Source organism: Lepus europaeus, chromosome 6 (genome assembly GCF_033115175.1).
Source record: "Lepus europaeus isolate LE1 chromosome 6, mLepTim1.pri, whole genome shotgun sequence".
Taxonomy (NCBI): domain Eukaryota; kingdom Metazoa; phylum Chordata; class Mammalia; order Lagomorpha; family Leporidae; genus Lepus; species Lepus europaeus.
The window spans coordinates 78,435,611-78,457,880 of NC_084832.1; the positions used below are offsets into that span (position 1 = coordinate 78,435,611).

The 22,270-nt window shown below is 49.4% G+C and overlaps 1 protein-coding gene across 4 annotated transcripts in view; it reads left to right on the forward strand.

Annotated features, from left to right (window-relative positions):
* SLC7A1 (solute carrier family 7 member 1) overlaps window positions 1-22,270 on the forward strand; it is an 87,921-nt gene that overhangs the window by 60,516 nt on the left and 5,135 nt on the right. For all 4 annotated transcript variants that reach the window (XM_062194419.1, XM_062194422.1, XM_062194418.1 and 1 more), the window contains 10 exons: window positions 2,928-3,316; window positions 7,439-7,597; window positions 9,982-10,135; window positions 14,357-14,478; window positions 14,940-15,162; window positions 16,507-16,646; window positions 19,343-19,445; window positions 21,120-21,337; window positions 21,566-21,732; window positions 22,158-22,266. In XM_062194419.1, the coding sequence (XP_062050403.1) occupies window positions 2,947-3,316; window positions 7,439-7,597; window positions 9,982-10,135; window positions 14,357-14,478; window positions 14,940-15,162; window positions 16,507-16,646; window positions 19,343-19,445; window positions 21,120-21,337; window positions 21,566-21,732; window positions 22,158-22,266 (1,765 nt within the window). In that variant the 5' untranslated portion in view covers window positions 2,928-2,946. The remainder of the gene's footprint in view (window positions 1-2,927; window positions 3,317-7,438; window positions 7,598-9,981; window positions 10,136-14,356; window positions 14,479-14,939; window positions 15,163-16,506; window positions 16,647-19,342; window positions 19,446-21,119; window positions 21,338-21,565; window positions 21,733-22,157; window positions 22,267-22,270) is intronic.

Genomic DNA, 22,270 nt, shown 5'->3' on the forward strand with positions numbered 1-22,270 from the left:
CATAACGTGGGCAAAGGTGAGTGATGCAATAATGTGGGCAAAGTTCAGCCCGCTCCTGGCCCCGGCCCTTTGAGCAACAGCCCTGGGTGTCACAGGAAACACCCCGCGAAGCCACTGACCTCCCCTGCAGCTCTTCGCCGCATCTCAGCCAAGTCTGCTGCCTGCGATTTTGTCACTGCACTGCTGTCCCACAAACAGCACTGTCTCCCTCATTTCCTCTGGTTCCCTCTGCTCCTTGCCCCATCTGCTGTCCAGGAGAACGTTTCCTTCCTAGAGCCTGCCACCTGCACTTGCGCAGCTCTCTGAGCCCTCTTCCTCAGGTGCACAACGAGGGATTCCCCATCTTGTCTCAAGACCACTCTTCTCTCGATCTTGTCAGATAGCATACAGAAAGGACCACCCACTGCGCCTGCATGTCCTGCACAGAGAGGGCCTGAGCCCCTGAGGCCCGGGTCTGTGTGGAGGGGTGGGCAGGCGGAGGAGCAGTCAGATGGTGACGTATGGATTTTTCTAGACCTGTGGTGTCCATTGAGAATGTTTTTGATTTCCTATGGCTTAACTATAGCTAAGTAAGTTCAATGGAGTATCAGTTGATGACAAAGAGAAAATTGATGATGGGGGGGTGGCCTCAGTAACCAAAAGTGCTTGTTAGGTTGGCAGTTTTTTAAGAAAGTAAACTATTCAAGGATAGTTCTAGACTTACAGACAAATGATGAAGCTAGTTACCTCACACCCATATGTCTCATACCCGGTTTCTCTTGTTAGTTAAAAAAAAGTTTATTTTATCTACTTGAAAAGCAGATATGCACACAGACGTGCACACACAGGCAGGTTGAACATCTCTTATCCGAAACCCTTGGGGCCAGAAATATTTCAGATTTCAGAATTTTTCCCATTGTGAAATGTCTGCATCAACACTATCAACATGACACTCAGGACAACACTGATGCAATGCTGAAAATGGTTCAGCATTTTGGAACATCTCAGATTTTCGGGTTAGGAATGTTTGACCTGTGTGCAGATAATTAACAGGGAAGTGGCTTGCATGATGATGGAGGCTGATGCGGGGAAGCCAGTCGTGTGGCTCATACCAAGTCCAGAGGTCTCAGAGCCAGGGAGGCTGGCACACGGGCTGGAGAGCAATAAACGTGTGGTTCTACTCCTTCGTGTTCTGTCTCGGCCCGTGGCCGACTGGCTGGTGCCCACCCGTGGTGGGGGAGGGTGGCTCTTCCTCACTCCGTCCACTGGTTCAAATGTCAGTCTCTTCTGGGAACAGAATGCTTAAAAGCTGTCTGAGTACCCCTTCACACAATCAACTTAACATCTGCAGTCAAACAGCCCAGTATCCTACAGCTGACATTTCGATTCAGCAAAAAGCATCTCCTGGAATAGTGCTGGTTACAAAAGCCCTGGCTTAACAATAATTTAGCAGTTTTCTGCTCTAGACCTAGCTGTGTTGATGTAGAAGTGGAAATAGCTTGATCCGTGTCTTCAGAGGATCCGAGAAAAATCTGAAAAGCATTGTCACTGTCATTAAAGCCCTTGGAGATTTAATAATTAAATTGAGATATGGTTTGGTTTGTCTTCCGTTAGAGTATACTTGAAATAATATCATTTTTTTCCTGGTAAATTGTACAAAAGTACTTCAGGAAGTTTATGGGAAATGTGCTGTTAAGTTAATTTTGTTGTAAAAAATTGTAAGTCAGGGACCAGCATTGTGACGCAGTGGATAAAAGCCATTACCTGCGAGGCTGGCATCCCTTATGGATACCAGTTTGTGTCCTGACTGCTCCTCTTGCAATCCAGCTTCCTGCTTGTGGCCTGGGAAAAGCAGTGGAAGATGCCTCAAGTGCTTGGGCACCTGCTATTCAAGCAGGAGACCTGGAAGAAGCTGCTGGCTTCAGCCTGGCCCAGCCCTGGTCATTGCAGCCATCTGGGGAGTGAACCAGTAGATGAAAGATCTGTCTCTTAAAAATCCCTCTGTCCCTGTCTTTCTTTCTCCCTCTTTTTCTTTAACTCTTTTAAATAAGTGACTAAATCTTATTTTTAAAAGATTTATTTATTTGAAAGGCAGAGGCAAAAGGAACGAGAGCGAGAGAGAGTGAGAGAAAGGTCTTCCATCCTTTGGTTCATGCCCCAAATGGCCATAATAGCCAGAGCTGGGTCAATACAAGGCCAGGAGCCAGGAGCTTCCAGGTCTCCCACACGGATGCAGGGACCCAAGGACTTGGGCCATCTTCTGCTTTCCCAGGCCATAGCAAAGAGCCAGATTGGAAGTGGAGCAGCTGGGACTCAAACCTGTGCCCATAAGGGCTACTGGCACTCCAGGTGGTGGTTTTACATGCTGTGCCACAGTGCTGATCCCAGTAACTAAATCTTTAAAAAAATTATAATCCATGCATAGATTTTTTTCATGATACACTTTTTATTTTTTGAAGACCTCCATATATACAAGGAGCTTTCAAACACAAAAATGCATATTATGAAAAAAATGTACATCGATTTCAAAATTGTTTCTACCAAACTAAGCTTATCTTTCACTTCCATTTTCCGTGAACTTCTTGAAGCACTGTGGTGTGATTGCTAAGGAGACCAACCATTCCTTAGAGCTTCCTGTACTACATGATTTCTGCCCATGGAAGGTTCTCAGTTAAGACTGGGACGTGGGCACCCAGAGGCCTGGCAGTGATGTCAGCTTGGCAAATAGGCTGCTGCGATGTTATTTCTGCAAATGAGGGCAAGACAACACGACTGGAGAAGTCGTGTGTTGTGACAAAGATGTTGGGATTCTCAGAATTAAAGCAGCTCAACAGGAAGTGACGGTGAAGGAGCCTCCCACCCGGCTGTACTTAATTCTGCCTGAAGCTGAGGTTCATGGACGAAGCATGTGGCAGTGCTGAAACGTCTCTATTCCTTCTTTGTGACAGGTCTGAGCTGAGCGGGGCCATGGGCTGCAAGGTCCTTCTCAACTTTGGCCAGCGGATGCTGCGGCGGAAGGTGGTGGACTGCAGCCGGGAAGAGAGCCGTCTGTCCCGCTGCCTGAACACGTTTGACCTGGTGGCCCTCGGGGTGGGCAGCACGCTGGGTGCGGGCGTCTACGTCCTGGCTGGAGCTGTGGCCCGCGAGGATGCTGGCCCCGCCATCGTCATCTCCTTCCTGATCGCTGCGCTGGCCTCGGTGCTGGCTGGCCTGTGTTATGGCGAGTTCGGTGCCCGGGTCCCCAAGACGGGCTCAGCCTACCTCTACAGCTACGTCACCGTCGGAGAGCTGTGGGCCTTCATCACCGGCTGGAACTTGATCCTTTCCTACATCATCGGTAGGTCCAAGCAGCCTGGAGCTCACTCACTCCACCCCCTTCTGTTTTCTGCCATCACCGGAGGGTGGACCATGGCACCTTGATCCCCCTGGAGACGGGCTGCCTCCTCCCCAGGAGCTACCTTCTGGCTTGACCACTGAAAATGTCTCTTTGTCACTTTATGGAAGGGGAAGCAGCCTGTGGCTTCTTTGTCTGCCCTTGTGCAAGTGCCAAGCCAGGCCACAAGGAAGCCGTTCTTGTTAACATGGCATAGAAGATGTAGAACTCACAGGATTTTTCTGATCAGTTAATAGAGAAACAACTTCTTTCCCTCCCTCCCTCCGTCTCTTTCTACCCTTCTGAATACTTATTTTTTTAAAAGATTTATTTATTTATAGGCAAAGTGACACACACACACAAAGTGACACACACACACAGATATCTTCCATCTGCTGATTTACTCCCCAGATGGCCCTAATAGCTGGGGCCGGGCCATACCAAAGCCTGGAATTAGGAACTCCATTGAGGTTTCCCATGTTGGTAGAAGGGTCCCAAGCATGTGGGCCATCATCCACTGCCTTTCCAGGCAACAACAGAAAGCTGGTGTGGAAGCAGAGTAGCTGGGACTCAAATTGGCACTCCTTTATGGGTTGCCAGTGTTGCATGTGGCCACAGCAGTTTATGTGAGCATATATTCTGTTTCTGGCATGTTACTGGGTATTAGGGACACGATAGAAGAATAAGGCAGTCTCTGTTCATAAAGAGTATATTGTCTAGGGATATAACCATTGTTAATACTTTTGTGAATATACATGTATATTTTTGTACGATATGACTGTTTATAAAGCAATATAGGAGAGTACTTCAAAAAGTTCATGAAAATGCATGTTATGAAAAAGCCATCGCAGTTTCCACGGAATTCAGCTGTGCTATGCCCTTGTAGTAGACGTGTCATCGTGAGCTGTTCTGCCATAGTCATCTCCCCAGTGGTGGCGTGCCTCTGTGCATGTAGGTACACAGTGTGAGGTATTGTATGTTCTTGTGAGGTGTTCAGATAGTTTCCGGTTAGGCTGTCATTGTAGACAGTGAATTACTTTACGTCTCTGGGTGTGTCTGTGATTCCCCTTGAAACTGTCTTCAGAAGAGAAAGTCTAGATTAGTGCATCTGCATACAGGGTACTTCAAAATCACATGGAAGAGGAAATTAAAAGATTATTTTGATGGCCCCCAAAATTGAAATTCATGCAGATGAGAGATCTTTAAAAAGGTCACGGAACATGTGTATTATGAACAAACTAGGCATGGGCTTCCAAATTTTGCACTAAAGTAAACTTATCTTTTAATTCCTTCTTTCCATGAAATTTTCCAAGTCCTCTTGTGGTTCTGAAGCCTTTGTTGACTGCGATCCCCTCCCAAGCTGCAGGGCTCCGTTCCTCACAGTGATAGCACTGGTCATTGGCACGAAACACAATCACCCAACGAGCAAAGGGACCAGAAGTGTGGTGGTTGAATATGCTTCACCTCTCCGTCTGTCTGTGTTTTGATTATACCTTGAAGTTGAGCACATCAGCTTAGAAGAAACAAACACCCAAATAGAAGAATACAGAAAGGATATGAATGGCCACCTCCCAAAAGCAGAAATCCACATGACCATTAAACATTCATCTTACTTTGTAGCAAGTGCCCACTCACTTCCTGGTCTGCCCACACTGGGAACCTCATAGGTGACTCTGTGCTCCTTGCTGGGATTCTCATGTTCCTGGGGTCTTGACGGTCTCCTCTCTCCTTGGGGGACGCTACTGCTACTGTGCCAGGCTGGCTGGCAGAGGGCTAGCACTCAGGCTGTCTGAATGACACCTCTCCTTTTTAGCTTCTGCAGTAATCTTCTGAGAGCCAGCATAGCTTCAAAGTTCTAAAATAAAATTTCTAGTATTTTTTTCAATATAACATCAGAGCTTGTACCCACATGGCTGCCACACTCAAGGCTCCCATTAAGGCTGAAGCTGCTTTGAATGAACTGTTGTGCTTCTCAAGGACTGACCAGGGTGTAAGACAAAACACTGAGCAAGAGGTGCTTGCTTTTAGACCAAGGCATGTGAGACTCTTTGCCAGAGTGCTATTGGTTTGACTCAGACTCGTGCATGTATTAGGAAAATGTATTCTCAGTCCCAGCTACTGGGGAAAGCTGTCTGTCCATTGGACATTTCTTAATAAAGCCATAATTCAGAAGTGGGCAGGGGGGTAGGCTGGGAGGAAAAACTGAGGCAGCCCTCACATCCATCAGAGGGAGGTCTGAGACCCCAGTTTGCAGGGAGCCGGCCGCCAATGCGATTGGTGGGAAGACCAGTGTATTGTGGCCCTCAATGGATAGAATTTATAATAGATGAGCTGCTCAGGAAAAAGAAATATAATTAAATTTTTAAATTGTTGGAAAATCACTTAGCATGAGACCACGTTAACAAAATTGAATCTGTAGTGTGCAGATCCCTCTGGCAAAATCCCAGATCATTCAGACCCCTTTGAAAATCAAGGAAGATGCCGAATGTACATATTAGGATTTAGGGACATTTGCTGGGAAACAACACTGGAAAAACAGCGACTCCTTTCAGAATTAAATGAAGGAACTGTGCTGCTTGTGACACCAGAATCCCATATCCATATTGGAGTGCTGATTTGAATCCTGGCTTCTCCAGTTCCCATCCAGCTCCCTAATAATGTGCCTGGGAAAGCAGCGAACATGGCCCAAATGCTTAGGCCCCTGCACCCACGTGGGAGACCTGGATGGGGTTCTGGGCTCCTGGCTTCAGCCTGGCCCAGCCTCGGCTCCTGCAGGCATCTGGAAAATGAGCCAGCAGGTGGAAGATCTCTCCCTCTCTGTTTCTCTTCTCTCTCTCTGTTGCTGCCTTTCAAATAAATAAATAATTTTTTTATTAAAAAAAGAATTAGACAAGAGAGATGGAAATCAGCTATAGCACAAGGAGAATGAGGGGTCAAGCTCTGACCCTGTGCACGAGGGACATGAGGTGACATCGTGGCCACTGAGTCAGGTGGTACAAGCACCAGTTCAGGCACAGAGTGGCAGGGTGGCCAGTTATCCTCTCTGCTGTGAGTGGGTAGCCTTGTCCCTGAGGTGGAGGTCTGCCCCTTCACAATCTCCCTGGACCCCTCTTCTTGCTACGAGAGTGGCGTTCCTCCCGGGAGCACCCTGTTGCCAGCGCTGCTGGGTGAAGGGCTTCCTACACAGTGTTTCTGCAGACTTCCCACTGCATCCCAGGAGTACACTGTGAAATCACGTTCATGAATGGTCACCTGTGGTTTTTTTATTAATAAAGTGAAATGGATAGAATTAAGTCGGGTACCATCAGACTGAGTCTCAAGTGATAAGGGTAACTATTGTTTGGTAAAATGTTTACTTCACTCGCACTGTGTGTGCTGTGTGCTGCAAACGTGTGCAGATACTCCTCAACTTGTGATGGGGCTGTGTCCAGGTATGCCCATGGTAAGCTCAGAGTGTCAGAAGCAGAAAGTGCATGGGGTCCATCCAACCTGCCGCCCATCTCTGCTTAGCCACACGCACTGTGTGGAGTGGCTATTGTGTCCCTCCTGCCTAGAATCTGAGAGAGGACCAGGCCAACACAGCACTAGCCCAGGAAAGATCCAAATTCATAATTTCCACATATAGTTTCTATTGAAGGCGGATCGCTTTCCCACAACCATGTCTGAAACTTGCAAGGTGGAATATCGTTAAGTCCGGTAAATCTGAGGGATCTTCTGCAGGTTCATGGAAAATGTGTATTACGAAAACACTGCATGGATTTCAAGTTGTTTTTTTTTTTTTTGTACCAGATAAACTTTTAATTCCCTTTTCCACGAGCCTTTTGTAAACACGCAATTATGCGAGTACGTAGGGCTTATGATATAAGGTGCCTTGCTTTCCCAGGCCCGGAAGCTTTCTCATGCTTCTTGCTTCGCTCCCCACATGAGGTGACCTTCCCTTCCCACTGAGTGTTTACCCTATCCTGGACACCACTGCCAGATTTCAAGGTGTTGCCTGTGATCCCCGCATGGATGCTCTACCTGTCACATGTGATGACAGCGAACGCACTGTTGACCGGTTTCCTCCCCGTGTGTATTTCATGGCAGGTGCTTCAAGTGTAGCAAGGGCATGGAGTGCAACGTTTGATGAGCTGATAGGCAAACCCATTGGGGAGTTTGCGAAGACGCACATGGCCCTGAATGCCCCTGGGGTGCTGGCCGAAAACCCTGACATATTTGCTGTGATCATAATTCTCATCTTAACAGGTAAGCCCACATGTCGACAAGGAGACCGGGTTGAACGATGGGTACAGTTTGTGTGACAGGCTCCCCTTTCAAATGTGCTTGTTTTCTCTTCATCCCTCCCCCATCTCTTTGTTGTTTTATGGTTTTTCATGCAGAAATTTTTTTATTTAAGAGTTTCTTATAGATTCAGCTAGGTTTGGCCTGTTTAATACCTATTGAGTCATGTGCCATTTAATTAAAAGAGAATCGTAGACATTGAGTCTTTTTGTGAACTGAGATTTTATTAATACAACAGGCTTTTTGTACAAGTGATCCAGGAATGCTTTTTTTTTTAAGAAAGGCTTATTTTATTTATATGAAAGGCACAGTGGCAGAGAGAGAGAGAAAGAGATCTTTCACCCATTGGTTCACTCTGCAAATGGCCTCAATGGCTGTGGCTGGGCCAGGCCAGAGCCAGGAGCCAGGAGTTCCATCTGGGTCTCCCATGTGGGTAGCAAGGGTCCAACTACTTGGGCCATTTTCTGCTTGCCCAGGTTCATTAACAGAGATGGGCTGGAAGCAGAGTGGCTGGGACTGGAACCCATGATCTTACATGATATGCCTGCAGGCAGCAGCTTAACCTGCTGTCTCACAACATTGACCCAAAAAATCCTTACAGGGTAGGGGTTTGATGTAGCAGTTAAGACAGTGCTTGGGGACATCCACATTGATGTGCCTGGATTGAGTCTCAGCTCTGCTCCCCATTCCAATTTCCTGCTAATGCACACCTTGGGAGAAGGCAGCAGTGATGGCTCAAGTACTTGGGTCCCTGCCACCCACATGGGAGACTTGACCTGAACTGAAGCTCCTGGCCCAGTCAGTTCTGGCTGTTGCAGGCATTTGGGGAGTGAACTAGTCGATGGGAGATCTCTCTCTCTCTCTGTCTGTGTCTCAAATAAATAAACAAGCACATTTTTTTAAACTAAACAACAACAACAACAACAACAACACTTTTGACTCAACAGTTGACCATTTGGAGAGGAAAGTTGTTATTCACCTGCCAGGAAAATGTGAAGGAATGGCTTCTACTGAACCTCTAATATGTACCTGGGCATTACAAGGCATCTCGGGTGCTTTGCACCTACTAACCATTCACACACCATTGCCATATATAGTTTCCACCTCCAGCTTGTGGTTACAGAACTTTTTAAGTTCCAGGTACTACTTGAAGTCAGAGGTTGGCAACTTCTCATTGGCGATGTTTGTCCATGTCTTGGCTACTAGGATGGGGGGTTTTGCTCCACAGTACACTGACTGGGTAAACATGAAGCTGAAATGTAGATACATTCTTGTCTGAGGTCAGAAAATCTTAGATGAGTTTCTAAAGCATGCCTTCTTTCACACCCCATGTAATTGGAATAATTTCCCACAAGCCGGCCTCAACAGGATTTCTGGTCCAGCTGGCAGACACATGTATCAGAAAATAAATTTGCACAGCCACAGTGAGGTTTTCATTTTAATGAACATGAGAGGGAAGGACACTTAAAGAAAAAAAATACATTGGAAGGCAATGAGATGTTCACCCTGTGATTAATTACTCAATTCTCTTCTGACACCTGCTTTTCAGAATTCAATCTAACGTGTACAGCAGGTTTAGTCTCAAAAGGTCTAAAAGGCAGCCATGGTAGGGCCGTCGTCCCAAATGATACAGTTGGTCAAGCTGCCCCTGGGTCCTTCCTTGTCTCCCGTCTTGCCCAGCACAACTTAGCTGTGGAGTTGCCCATCCTAAGGTGGCCCCGAGGCCTAAGCCTCAAAGCTGGTGCTATCATGTGTGCCTTCTCGTCACTTGACTGTGTGTGTGTTTCTCCCCAGCGTGAACTTGGCAGGCTAGAGCTGGTCTGGCTTAGATGTTCTATGCACTGAGTCCCATAAGGAGCTGTACGGGTCAGTGGTTCCCAAAACCCCAGATCGTTGTTACTGCTAAGCCCCCGAAGTCGATCTGAATGACTTCCTCCTGGGAAAAACAGTTCGCCCGACCAAGAAACCCAGCAGAGCGTGTCCTCTTGGATTTGTTCCAGAAGGTCATTGCCCAGCAGTGCCCTTCTCCCGAGAGCGAGCAGCTCAGTGTGTGGTTGAGGCTCCCTCCACCCTCTGCCCGGAGCCGGTGCTCCGCGGACGGTTGACTGTCACGCTCCAGATCTCCGCAGCCCTTGGGTGCCCCTTAGTGGCATCCTTCCTCCCAGAGGCCAGCTCTGATAACTTGCCAGAAACCTCTCCCCACGCCTGGGCGCACAGAGGTCTCCGGAGGTTCAGTGCCACTTGGATTCTTTCTCAGCCCCTTTCTTGTCCCTGTTCCCAGCCCACGAAGGACTTAACTTGGTGCGTGGTTGACACGCAGAGTTTTCTCTTTTGTGTGTGTTTTTTAGGACTCCTGACCCTTGGTGTGAAGGAATCAGCCATGGTCAACAAGATATTCACCTGCATCAACGTTCTAGTCCTGGGCTTCATAATGGTGTCAGGGTTTGTGAAGGGATCCATCGAAAAGTGGCAACTCACGCCCGACTTCCACTGCTTGAACAAGTGAGTGATGTCTGCTGGCTCTCGGTAGCAGCCATCCTTCACGCACAGCCACTCACGACGTTCCAGATGGCCTTGGGGGGGTCCAAGAGGCTAGAACAATATGTGCCTTTTAAAAACACATCATCTCAATTGAAGTTTCTGTTTGTGTATTTGCAGTGAAGTAGCTGAGAATGTTTTATATGTCTGGAGTTTGTGTTAAACTTTTTTCCTTGGAACTGGACGAAACATTGTATGGCAAGGAAGGTACTCAGGGAGAAGAAAATCTTCATTCTTATTCCAAACTATGTGTAGTTAGAGAGTCCATGTTGGATCTCTTAAGTGATCTGTCTTTCCTCATATTCTGCTTCATGATAACCTCTGAATTCTGTATTCAGGTTTTTCTCTGCAGTACCATTGTGATGCCACTGTGTGTATTTTTATTTTTATTTATTTAATTTTTGCTTAGATTGCTTATTTTTAATTTTTTCATTTTCAATTTTATCTTTATATACAGAAGATCAGCTTAGTATATACTAAGTAAAGATTTCAACAGTTTGCACTCACACAGATACACAAAGTATAAAGTACTGTTTGAGTAGTAGTTTTACCATTAATTCTCATAGTACAAAACATTAAAGATAGAGATCCTACATGGGGAGTAGGTGCAGTGACTCCCATTATTGATTTAACAATTAACGCTCTTATTTATAACGTCAGTAATCACCCAAGGCTCTTGTCATGAGCTGCCATGGCAATGGAAGTCTCTTGAGTTCGCCAACTCCGATCTTATTTAGACAAGGCCATAGTCAAAGTGGAAGTTCTCTCCTCCCTTCAGAGAAAGTTATCTCCTCCTTTGATGGCCTGTTCTTTCCGTTGTGATCTCATTCACAGAGATCTTTCATTTAGGTCATTTTTTTTTTTTTTTTTTTTTGCCAGAGTGTCTTGGCTTTCCACGCCTGAAATACTCTCATGGGCTTTTTAGCCAGATCCAAATGCCTGAAGGGCTGATTCTGAGGCCAGAGTGCTGTTTAGGACATCTGCCATTCTATGAGTCTGCTGTGCATCCCGCTTCCCATGTTGGATCATTCTCTCCTTTTTAATTCTATCAGTTGTTATTAGCAGACACTAGTCTTGTTTATGTGATCCCTTTGACTCAGACCTATCATTATGATCAATTATGAATTGAAACTCATCACTTTGACTAGTGAGATGGCATTGGTACATGCCACCTTGATGGGATTGTATTGGAATCCCCTGGCACATTTCTAGCTCTACCATTAAGGGTTAAGTCCGAGTGAGCATGTCCCAAGCTGTATTTTTATTTTTTAAAAGATTTATTTATTTACTTGAAAGGCAGAGTTACAGAGTAAAGAGAGGCATGCACAGAGAGAGAAGTAGAGACAGAGACAGAGAGAGAGGTCTTCCATTCTCTGGTTTACTTCCCAAAGGGTCACAACAGCCAGGGCTGGGCCAGGCTGAAGCCAGGAGCCAGGAGCTTCATCCAGGTTTCACACATGGGTGCAGGGACCCAGGTGCTTGGGCCATCTTCCAGTGGTTTCCCTAGTGCGTTAGCCGGGAATTGGATCAGAAGTGGAGCAACTGAGACTTGAATTGGCACCTATACAGGATGCTGGCGCTGTAGACAGCAACTTAACCTGCTGTGCACATCAGCCCCACTTTATTTTTAAATGCCTAGCTAGCCTTTTAATGATATCAGGAGAGAAAAAAAGTGTGACTCTATTACCGAAACTTTTTAGAATTAAAATATTGGGTCGTCACAGTAACGACCTGGCCCATCACCCTGGCTTCCCCAACGCAGGACAGCTGGAGCCAGAGGCAAGCATCTGGCCAACCCAGGACCCCCATGCATTGGCTCCAGTTTCCTAGGAAACAAAGCCAGAGAGGCCCTCCTGTGATGCCGTGGCCCTGCGGTGATGTCTCAGTCACTAAATGAGCAGCCCCAACTCTCTGGCCCTCTCAGGGGCCCACCTGTCTGCCATCTTGTTTTTCTGTTTATGTCCACGTGGTCAGTGCCCATTATTTTGGGGTGGAGCTAAATCCAGGTCAGAATGTGCACTGAAGTCCCGCAGTAGACTCTGCAAACTTGGACGTCTTTTACTAGTTGCTTCTTACAGGGCAGGAGTGAAGTTAAGGGCGCCTCCTGTTTCTCGGTTGCCAGCTGAGACTTAATTTTACTATTTTTGTGAAAAGATTGTTTGTGCCAGCTGACAGTGTTTGCTTTAGTCAGCTGTCCTCACGCTGGAGGCCGTGGTGACCGTGAACTGGCCATGAATCGGCTTTGCACACAACGTGGTGTCTATTGCCTGGCCTGGCCTGGTGGTCACGGGTGGGGCCTTTTCACTTCCATCTGAAGACCTGCGAGGGCGGCAGTTGGGGTTGGCAGGGGATCTGCCGCCTTGCTCTTTGGTTTCATTCAGCTTGCTCAGCTTCCTTCTTGGTTTCGCATCTGGAGATTTCTGTGTTCCTGACAGTGGCCACATCGTCTGGTATGAAATTGTGTGTCCCTCCGAAACTGGGCATTTTCCGACCAAGCCATGTACCAGAGAGGGCTCTCAGCCTGTGAGGGTGGCGTTGTACTGGGTTTTATGATGCCTTCTTCCCTCTGTGGCCACCTGAGAAGGCTCCCCTGAGCCGCAAGTCAGTGCGGAGCTCTGGGGTAGGCATGGGCTCCCACAGCCCAGCTTGTGCCCGCTGCCCTTGGCTAGCGCTGCCTTCGGCTTTTCCCACCCAGTGTGTTGGAAACAGGCAGCAGGTGTGTAGGAGTGAGGCGTTGGTGCCATGTGCAGGCCCACTGAGGAAATTCTGTTGGATGACGTCTTGAGTTTGGGGTTCCAAGAAGGAAACTCCAAAACGGCTTTGGCTTCAGCAAGTTCAAAGTGCAGCTCTCTTCAGTGAACAATCTGGCCGTGGTCAGTTGAGCACAGCCCTTCTCTGGGCTGGGGGTGCAGCCCTTGCATCTTGTGGCTTTGCCCACAGCCCAGCCCTGGACCCACAGTGGCCACTGTAACTAGCTGGATGGGAAGGGGGAAAGCAGAAGAGCACCATCCCGTCCCCTCCATCCCCACACACTTCTGCAGAGCTGCCCATGCCAAGTGTGCTCCCGTCTGCTTAACAGAATGTAGACAAATGGCTGTGCATCGCAGCTAGAAGCCTTGAGCCTGGCCGTTAAGATGCTGATTAAGATGCCTGCAACCCACATCAGAGTACCTGGGTTTGATACCCAGCTCTAGCTCCTGACTCCAGCTTCCTGCTAATGCTGATCTCAAGAGGCAGCAGTCATGGCTTGAGTAGTTGGGCCCCTGCCTCTCTGGTGGGAAGCTTTGATTGAGTTTTCTTGGCTTCTGGTTTTGGCCCTAGGACCCAGAGCCATTGTAGCTATTCGAGGAATGAACCAGTGGATGGGAACTCTCTGTATCTGTGTCTCTTGCTTTCTCTGTCTCCCTACCTCTCAAACTGAAAAATAAGGAAGATGCAGAGGCCTCAGGTGACTTGTGGCAGATGGAGGCAGCATGCCTCACATGTGACAGGTGGCAGAGGCCAAGGAAGCCACCCACACTGACTGCACCGGGCACCCCCACAAATGGAGCATGTGGAGAGACAGTCAGGGCCTCCTAGAGCAGGCACCAGGGGCTTGGAATGTTTCCGAGCTCTGTGCGGTGTGCATGTTTACGTCCCATCCATTACTGCAGCACCCAGGTGCCAAGCCCCGCCCATATGGCTCCCCAGTGAGCAGAAGCTGCACTGCCCAGCACCCCTGGCTCTGTGCCCCATGTGTGCTGAGGAGCACTGGTTGTTGGTGACTAAAACAATTCACTCTTTCTGTATCAACTCTAGTATCTCCAGAAAGGTTTATTGGGACTTGGGGTACTGGTGAATATGGGGCCTGGGTCAGGGCAGCCTGGCAGGTGGCTCCGTGTCCCCAAAGCACGAGTTCTCACTCGGGGGCCAGCTGCAGCAGTCACTTTCTCACCCATTTTCTCTTGAACCTCCCTCCCTCATTGTTCTTGCCTCTCCCCCCAGAGCCCCTTAATGGAGATGAGGCTTTGGGACCCTTGGGACTCTGGGCTACACCAAACAAGGAGGGGGAGTGCCATGGCCCCAGGATGGTGGCCTGAGGTCTGCAGCCTGGGCCTGGCAGGGACGTGATGGTGGGGTGAGCACTGCTCTCTGTCTGACCACACAGCAGGTGTCGTGACCTTTGACTCCGGCTCTTTTTCCTAGTGACACGAAGGAAGGGAAGCCCGGTGTTGGTGGCTTCATGCCTTTTGGCTTCTCTGGCGTCCTATCGGGGGCGGCGACCTGCTTCTACGCCTTTGTGGGCTTTGACTGCATTGCCACCACAGGTACGCCTCCTGCTCCTCACACAAGTGTTTGCCTTCCCGTGGGCATGGCCGTCTGTAGCTTCCCGCCCCGCCTCCCTCACCACCCCCACCTTCCTCATTGCCCTGAGTGGCAGCACCTGCATGAACCCTAAGGACAGTTCCTTTCTCCTGTCAGAATGGGGTCATGACAGCCTGATTTTGTATCTGCTCATCGACCTGGAGCAATGAGGCCACCACAGACGTTGTCATCCTGGCCTGTGGACTAGGCAGGGTACCCTCTGGCAGATCTCCTCCTTGGCTGACCATGACAAGGAGATGGAGTGCGTCCTCCCGGGACTGCGGGCCAGCTGGTCTGTGTCACTGAGGAAGCCTGGAAGACCCCGGTTCCCGCAGGGCCAAGTGTTATGGGGTAGTCACTCGTGGGTGCTGCGGTTGTGTGGGTGTGGGCTGTGTCTCCTGAGGCTGACCCTGGCTGCTTCTAGGTGAAGAGGTCAAGAACCCCCAGAAGGCCATCCCCATGGGCATTGTCTTGTCGCTGCTGATTTGCTTCATTGCCTACTTCGGGGTGTCTGCGGCCCTCACGCTCATGATGCCTTACATGTGCCTGGACAAGGACAGCCCCCTGCCCGACGCCTTCAAGCACGTGGGCTGGGAAGGCGCTAAGTATGCAGTGGCCGTGGGCTCCCTCTGTGCGCTGTCCGCCAGGTGAGAGACGCCCTCCACGCCGCTCCTTCTGGGAAGGGTGAGGCAGTGTGTGTTTCCCCACTTCTCTTTGCTGTAGCTCATCCCCAGAACCGTCTGTGTGGTTGATTACAGCTGTCACACCTCCCCATAGAGGGACACATTCTGAGGACTCCCAATGGAGGCCTGAAACTACAGATCACACAGAATGCTAGGAGTACCTACCTGATCATCATCTGTGACAAAGTGTACCTCTTAAATCAGGCACAGCAAGAGAGCAACAACACTAGCTAACAGGAAAGTAGAAGAATTAGAACAATATACTATAATCAAAAGTATTTAAAACTCATGAATTGTTTACTTCTGGGACTGTCCGTGTTTTGATTTTTGGCCTCTTGGTAGCAGCTGCCTTGGAAAGTGAAACCTTGGCTAAGAAGAGGCTACCATACTTCTATTCATGAAGAGCTTGAGGCCCACGTTCGCCAGGCTCTGCTTAGTGAGGAACGGGCTTACTGGCCCAGCCTTTGATCACTGGACCAGAGTCCTCTTTGAGCACCATTGTTTGGCTCTTTAGTTTGGCTGTAAAGTAGGGGCTACTTTGGAAAGGAGAATGAGTGCCTTTTAATGAGAAACATTTTGCCCCTGGTGTTTCCTACTAACCTCTGTAAACAGGAACTGTTTTTAAGTAATTGATGCAGCACGGAAAATTTCCTCGTGAAGGCAGCAATGCATTTGTCTTCTGTCTGATTCAGCCAGCAGTGGTTACAGGGGTGCATGCAAAATTTCCCTTGCATACAGCTTTAAAAAAAAAAAAGATTTACTTTTTTGAAAGTCAGAGTGACATGACAGAGAGGGAGAGACAGAGAAGAGAAAGGTCTTCTATCTGCTGGTTCATTCCCTAGGTGGCTGCAGGAGCCTGGCACTCCATCTGGGTCTCCCATGAGGGTGGCAGGGACCCAAGCACCTGATCCATCGTGCACTGCTTTCCCAGGTGCATTAGTAGGAGCTAGATCAAAGTGGAGCAGCCAGGACGCGAACCCTCACTCCAATATAGGATGCCACAGTTACAAGTGGCAGCTTAACCTACGGCACCACAACGGCAGCTCCTGCGTACAGATTTTGGCTGGATCTCATGCTAGTCCATGTTAGATGGTCCCCATTCTTTGCCTAAACCTATAGGTATGGTCTGTACTTGCACTGGAGTTCATATAGTAAATGCTAGCACAGACCGTGGGCTTCCTCGTGCAGCGTGGAGGGATGGCAGTGCCTGCTGAGGAATTCTGGTGCCTCCCCCCATGTCCTAGGTGGTGCCTTTAACTCCTGACCAGCAGCCCCCACTCACGCATTTTACCCCTTCCCCTCTCTTAGTCTTTTAGGTTCCATGTTCCCCATGCCCCGTGTTATCTACGCCATGGCAGAAGATGGACTGCTGTTCAGATTTCTGGCCAAAGTCAACGATAGGACCAAAACACCAATAATCGCCACGTTGACCTCGGGCGCCATCGCAGGTGGGTACTGGAGCTCATTTCACAGCACCGCTGTTGGCACAGTTGAGTGAGCACTGCCTGGTGAGACGGCGTGAATCGCACTGGTCCTTGAGCTCATCTTCTGAGTGCCTGCTTTTTACTCTTGGAACCTGCTTTGTGCAGACAGCTGCCCTTTTGGACAGAAGGCAGAGGCCGGTTTTATGGCGGCTGTGATGGGATTCTCAAAGAGCTTGGTCTGTTTGTTATCCTTTCAGTGCACAGAGCTTAGGAGTCCACTGACCCTTCAGAGCCATCCGCCTCGCCCCTTCCCCGAACGTTTTCCTGAGGAGACTCTGGTGGGCTGACCTTGTTGCCTGCTACAAGCACAAGCCCAGAAAGACCTGGAAATTCAGTGCCGTGTGTCTTAGGTCAGCAGTTCTCTGGAAAACAAGTGCCCCTCTCTCTCTCTCTCTGTCTCTCTGTCTCTCTCTCTTCCTTTAAAGAGTTACGGAGAAAGAGGGAGAGACACAGAGAGAGGACTCCCCAACTGGCTGCAGTGGCTAGACTGGGCCAGGCTAAAGCCAGGAGCCAGGAGCTTATTCCAGGTCTCCCACATGGGTGCAGGGGCCCAGGCACCTGGGCCGTCTTCCACTGCTTTCCCAGGACAACAGCAGAGAGCTGGATCAGAAGTGGAACAGCCGGGTCTTGAGCTGGCACCACAGACTGTAGCTTTACCCACTACACCACAGCGCCGGCCCTAGCAAGTGCCCCTGAAAGTCAGTTTTATAAGATGCCATATTGCCTGTACCCCAGGGCACCGTGGTATTGCTGATGAGGCCATTTGTCCCCACCTTGGCAGGTCTGGGATAGGGCCTTCTTTCTGGCAAATCAGTTTTGATAGCTTTGATGGGTGACATCAGTGGGCTCCAGACCCCTGCGAGCCCTGTGATGTTCCAGGGGTCCTGAACAAGGGGCTTGGGGAGAACCTGAAAGGCAGATCGTACTCTGCTCTCTGTCCTGTAGATCTCCTCCTTCCACGGTTGCGTTTTGTAGCCCTTCTGTGCCACTGGACGGCAGCAGTGGAGGCCCAGAGAAGGGGAGGGAGGACGCACAGCCAGGAGGGGCAGAGCTGACTCGAGATCGTGGTTTGTGTTTATGCCGAAGCAGCCGGGCTCCCTCCAGGGTCCAAGCAGAGCAGTGGGTCTTCGGTTACCTTAGGACACGTGGCAGTGGTCGCAGGTTATACCAGTGACTTGTTGACTGGCCTTTAAGTGAATGCATTATTATTTACTATGTTTCATTAGTATTTATGCCCTCAATAAAATATGTCTAGTTTTGTGGATTAATTTTTTAGTGGGATATGTTCTTGTATTTTATTTTTCTACATTGTTTAATTTGAGAGATGGAAAAATCTCCAATCCATGGGTTCACTCCTCAAATGCCCTCACCAGCCAGGACTGGGCAGTAACTGGGACTCCATTGGGTCTCCCACATGGGTGGCAGGAATGCAACCATTTGAACCATCATCACCTGCTACCTCCAAATGAGGAGTTGAGCCGGGATTTGAACCTAAGCACTCTGATACGGGATGTGGCTATTCCACATGGTGTCTTAACTGCTATGCCAAATGTCTATGTTATATATATTATGTATGTTATGTAGTATATGTATTAATATTATAGAGTAAAAGAAAGTTATTTTTTAAGTTATTTCACTAACTTTTTTGTAGAATTCTACATTCCTGTAGAGTGAGGGCACTGTAGTTCAGGATATGGTCAGTATGTTTAAGGGATTCAGGAATTGGAAGCTGAGTTTTTCAGTGTTGACTCATCATTTGATCCTATTAAAGACAAGCCTACGTTTCCTCCCTGTGCCAGTAAAGGGAGATCAAGACAGACTTTTCCAAGGGACCATAAAGTAAATGCCATCCACAAACCAAGGGTATATTGGTTCTCCGCATTCCGTGGGAGTGGTAATTGGTTTTCTAAGACCTGAGTAGGAGCACAGGCACCTGTGGTGCATCCAGCTGGATACCGTTCTACTTTCTGAAAGGGCTTCATGGCCCTTTAGACCTGTTGCCGTCCTCAATTTAAGTTTGTTTCAGTGTGGTGTTCTCCTGGGGCTCCAGAGGAAAAATGATGGTTTTCTGGTTATCTGTTTCATGTTGATGGCACGTGACTTGCAAGTACCCAAAGTTCATCTCAGTATGTTATGTTTTAAATTGGAGACTTGACGTACGTAGCCACATAAATAGACAGATATACTCTCAGAAAAAAATGATAAAGGCTTTTCAGATACACATGCGTGTTTAATTCTTTTCAAAGGGCAGGGACATGGTGACAGGGCTGGTATCATTTGGGAGCCACTCTAAACGTTTCTCCCACGTGAAGGGATTTGACCTGTAAAGAACAACTGTGCCTTCGCTGCCGCCCTGTTTGGGTGAGGAGCCCCTGGGGGCCCTTCCAGTGTGGCCTCAGCTATGTCTAACAGTTTCTCCATGTGTGCTAGATGGATGGCTTGTTCTCTACATGCAAATGTTAATTGTTATGACCACCTCTTAGGGGTTGTGTGTGTAACTGAATCCTGACCTGTCTTTAGCAGTGTCTTTCCAGGGAAAGGTTGGGGGTGGGTCCGAGTAAAAGCAGTGGCCCTTGCATGCCCTGGTCCACAGGTGGGTGGTTGTGGCTGTTGGTGGTGACAAGGTCATCCACGGACCCCGATGTCTGTCTCTTCTCCAGCTGTGATGGCCTTCCTTTTCGACCTGAAGGACCTGGTGGACCTCATGTCAATCGGCACTCTGCTGGCCTACTCTCTGGTGGCAGCCTGTGTGTTGGTGTTGCGGTATGTATCTGTTACAGTAGGTTTCCAGGACAGAAATGCAGGTGCACCAGGATGGCCTTCTAACAGTTCCAATGGATGGCGTAGATGGTTTGACTTTTATGTTGGTGATAGCCCCCTGGGTGCTGCTGAGGGGAGGGTAGACGCTGGTGTCTGAGAGCCTTGATGGGAGGATGTGACCTTGAAACGTCAGGGGTGCCCCCCGACCCCGCTCTCTCACACATCCCTCCTCTCTCTGGCTATGGGTTAGGATAAACACAGACTCGCAGCCTCTCTGTTGGATCTGGATCTGGATCCTGGGGTCAGAATTCTTGAAAGCTTAGGGTAGTACCTGCAACTTGCTCCAGGTTCTTGTGACAGTGGGGACTGGGGTTTGGCCCTCATAGGTACTGGGAGAATCCATGACAGGAAAGGCTTAGGTCAGCACGATGCTTCTGTAGCTTGGGACACTGTGGCCGGAGGAGTGAACCCCATTGTGTGGCCAGAGCTGCCTGGGTTGGCATTCAGGGTCACTTGCCAGGTGCTGGCTGCTGCGGTCTTGTGTGGAGCAGGCATCTGGGACCACAGACAGTCTCAGTAGGATGGCTCTGCCGTGGCTTGTTGTACCTTGCTGTCCTCATCTGTCCCTCCTATACTTCCCTGGGCTCCTTCATGACTGGGGGCCAAGGCTCTCCTCTGGGATGGCCGAGACAACGTTCTTCATGAGAACAGGTGCCTGTGGACCCTCTCAGCCGACCGGCAAGAGCCTTTTGATCATTCTCAGGCATTTAAACCCGCAAGCTGTTGCTTCCATTTCTCAGGGACTCGGCAGCTAGTTTATGAAAGGCCTGAGTGGAGCCTTTGTAGTGGCTGCGTACAATCAGCTGAACGAGCTTGCAGCCCCGCCTCGTCCCCATTCCTTCCCGGGGGCTCAGTGCTAGAATGTTTTCTGAGGCCCTCTCCTGGTCCTGATTGAGTGATGCTACACCTGGGAATCTGGCTGCAAAGGGTTAAGTCTCTTTATGCTCACTCTTAAAAGAGGTTGTTTGCAAAATAATGCAAAAAGTTCTTGGAAGAGATTTGCAAGATTCCAGGATTTGCACTCTGGTCATTTTGGGTGAAGAGATAAGGAAGCTCCCTTAAAGCTGCACTTTCCTTGTGACATCTGGTAAACTGGAAACCCTGCTACAGGCTTGCTCCTGCACCCAGCTCTGCGGAGCCGCACGCTCCGAGGCCTTGGAGTTTTGCAATACACTGATCCAGTTAAGTCACACACAGTGTGTCAATCCCTGCAGCCCACAGACACGTATCTAGCAGGAGCCGCCTGTCAACCACTTCCTGTGTCCACCCATACTCTTAGCTCCCTTCGGTCATGATCTTGTGAGAAGTGGCCATCTTACTGTCCACGGGCCACTGCTGTTTCGTAGGGGAATAGCAAGACTGTCTCAGGACACTGGGCTTCTGTGTGGTAGGCATCATGCTCCCCCAAAACAGAGACCTCAAAGGAGCAAGTGCAGGAGCCAGGTCTCTGCTGTTCTGTACCCACACTGCACCATTCTGATCGGCTCCTTTCCATCTAGTGCCTTGTGTCCTGGGCAGCTCAGCCCTTGAAGACTTATTAAGAACTTGAGTTGGTATATGTCCCTTTGCTTAATTAGAGCTGGTGATGGTGCTCACGCCCCGTACATTTCTCCGCAGGTATCAGCCAGAGCAGCCTAATCTGGTGTACCAGATGGCCAGGACGACCGATGAGCTAGATCAAGTGGACCAGAATGAACTGGTGAGCACCAGTGACTCCCAGACAGGCTTTCTGCCAGAATCAGAGAAGTTCTCTTTGAAAGCTGTATTCTCACCCAAAACCCTGGAGCCTTCCAAATTCTCCGGGCTAATCGTGAATGTCTCCGCCAGCCTCGTAGGTAAGAGCATGCCCTTCTGTGTATGGGACCTGGGGCATAGGGTGCATGGGGGCAGGAGTCAGTGTCCGTCTCACTGCTGGTCTGTGGTGCCAGTCATTCTGTCCTGATTGTAGCTGACGTCACAGAAGTGGAGCCCTGCTCTCGACACATTTTAGGACAGAACTGGGAACACCCGTGAGGACTTGGGAAATGGTTGAATTGCATCTGTCTGTCTCTCCTCCCTCTTAGCTGTTCTCATCATCACCGTGTGCATTGTGGCCGTGCTCGGCAAGGAGGCCCTGGCCCAAGGGTCACTGTGGGCCATCTTTGTGCTCGCGGGCTCTGCTGTGCTGTGCACGCTGGTCACAGCCATCATCTGGAGGCAGCCTGAGAGCAAGACCAAGCTGTCGTTTAAGGTGAGCGGCTTGGCCTCACGGGCCTGTGGGAGACCTCGGGGTGGGCCGTGGACTCGGGTCTTCCTGCTGGGGAACTTGGGTGTTCTAGAGGACGGTGCTTGTCAGCCAGCTTTGGAGAGAGTGGTGGCGCGCCTGTCCATGGGACCATCTGGTAGGGTGGATGGCAGAGAAGACTGCAGCTTTGGGTTTTTTTTTTTTTTGCATTTTTAGAAAATAATACAATAATCCAACCTTAGAAAAAAAGTGGAAGTTGCCCTTCTAGTCCCTTCTTTAGCAAAACTAGAGGGGGGCTCACTTTGGCAATGAGTAGCATGAAACCCAATCTCCACCACTTTAGATTTGCTCCTGGCTGGAGGTGGGGGAGGGGCGGTGTCTGCTGGGGTGGGGGTGGGGGCGGGGTCCGACGCCCCCCCATGTCTCTGCAGGTGCCCTTCGTGCCGCTGCTGCCTGTCCTGAGCATCTTCGTGAACGTCTATCTCATGATGCAGCTGGATCAGGGCACCTGGGTCCGCTTTGCCGTGTGGATGCTGATAGGTGG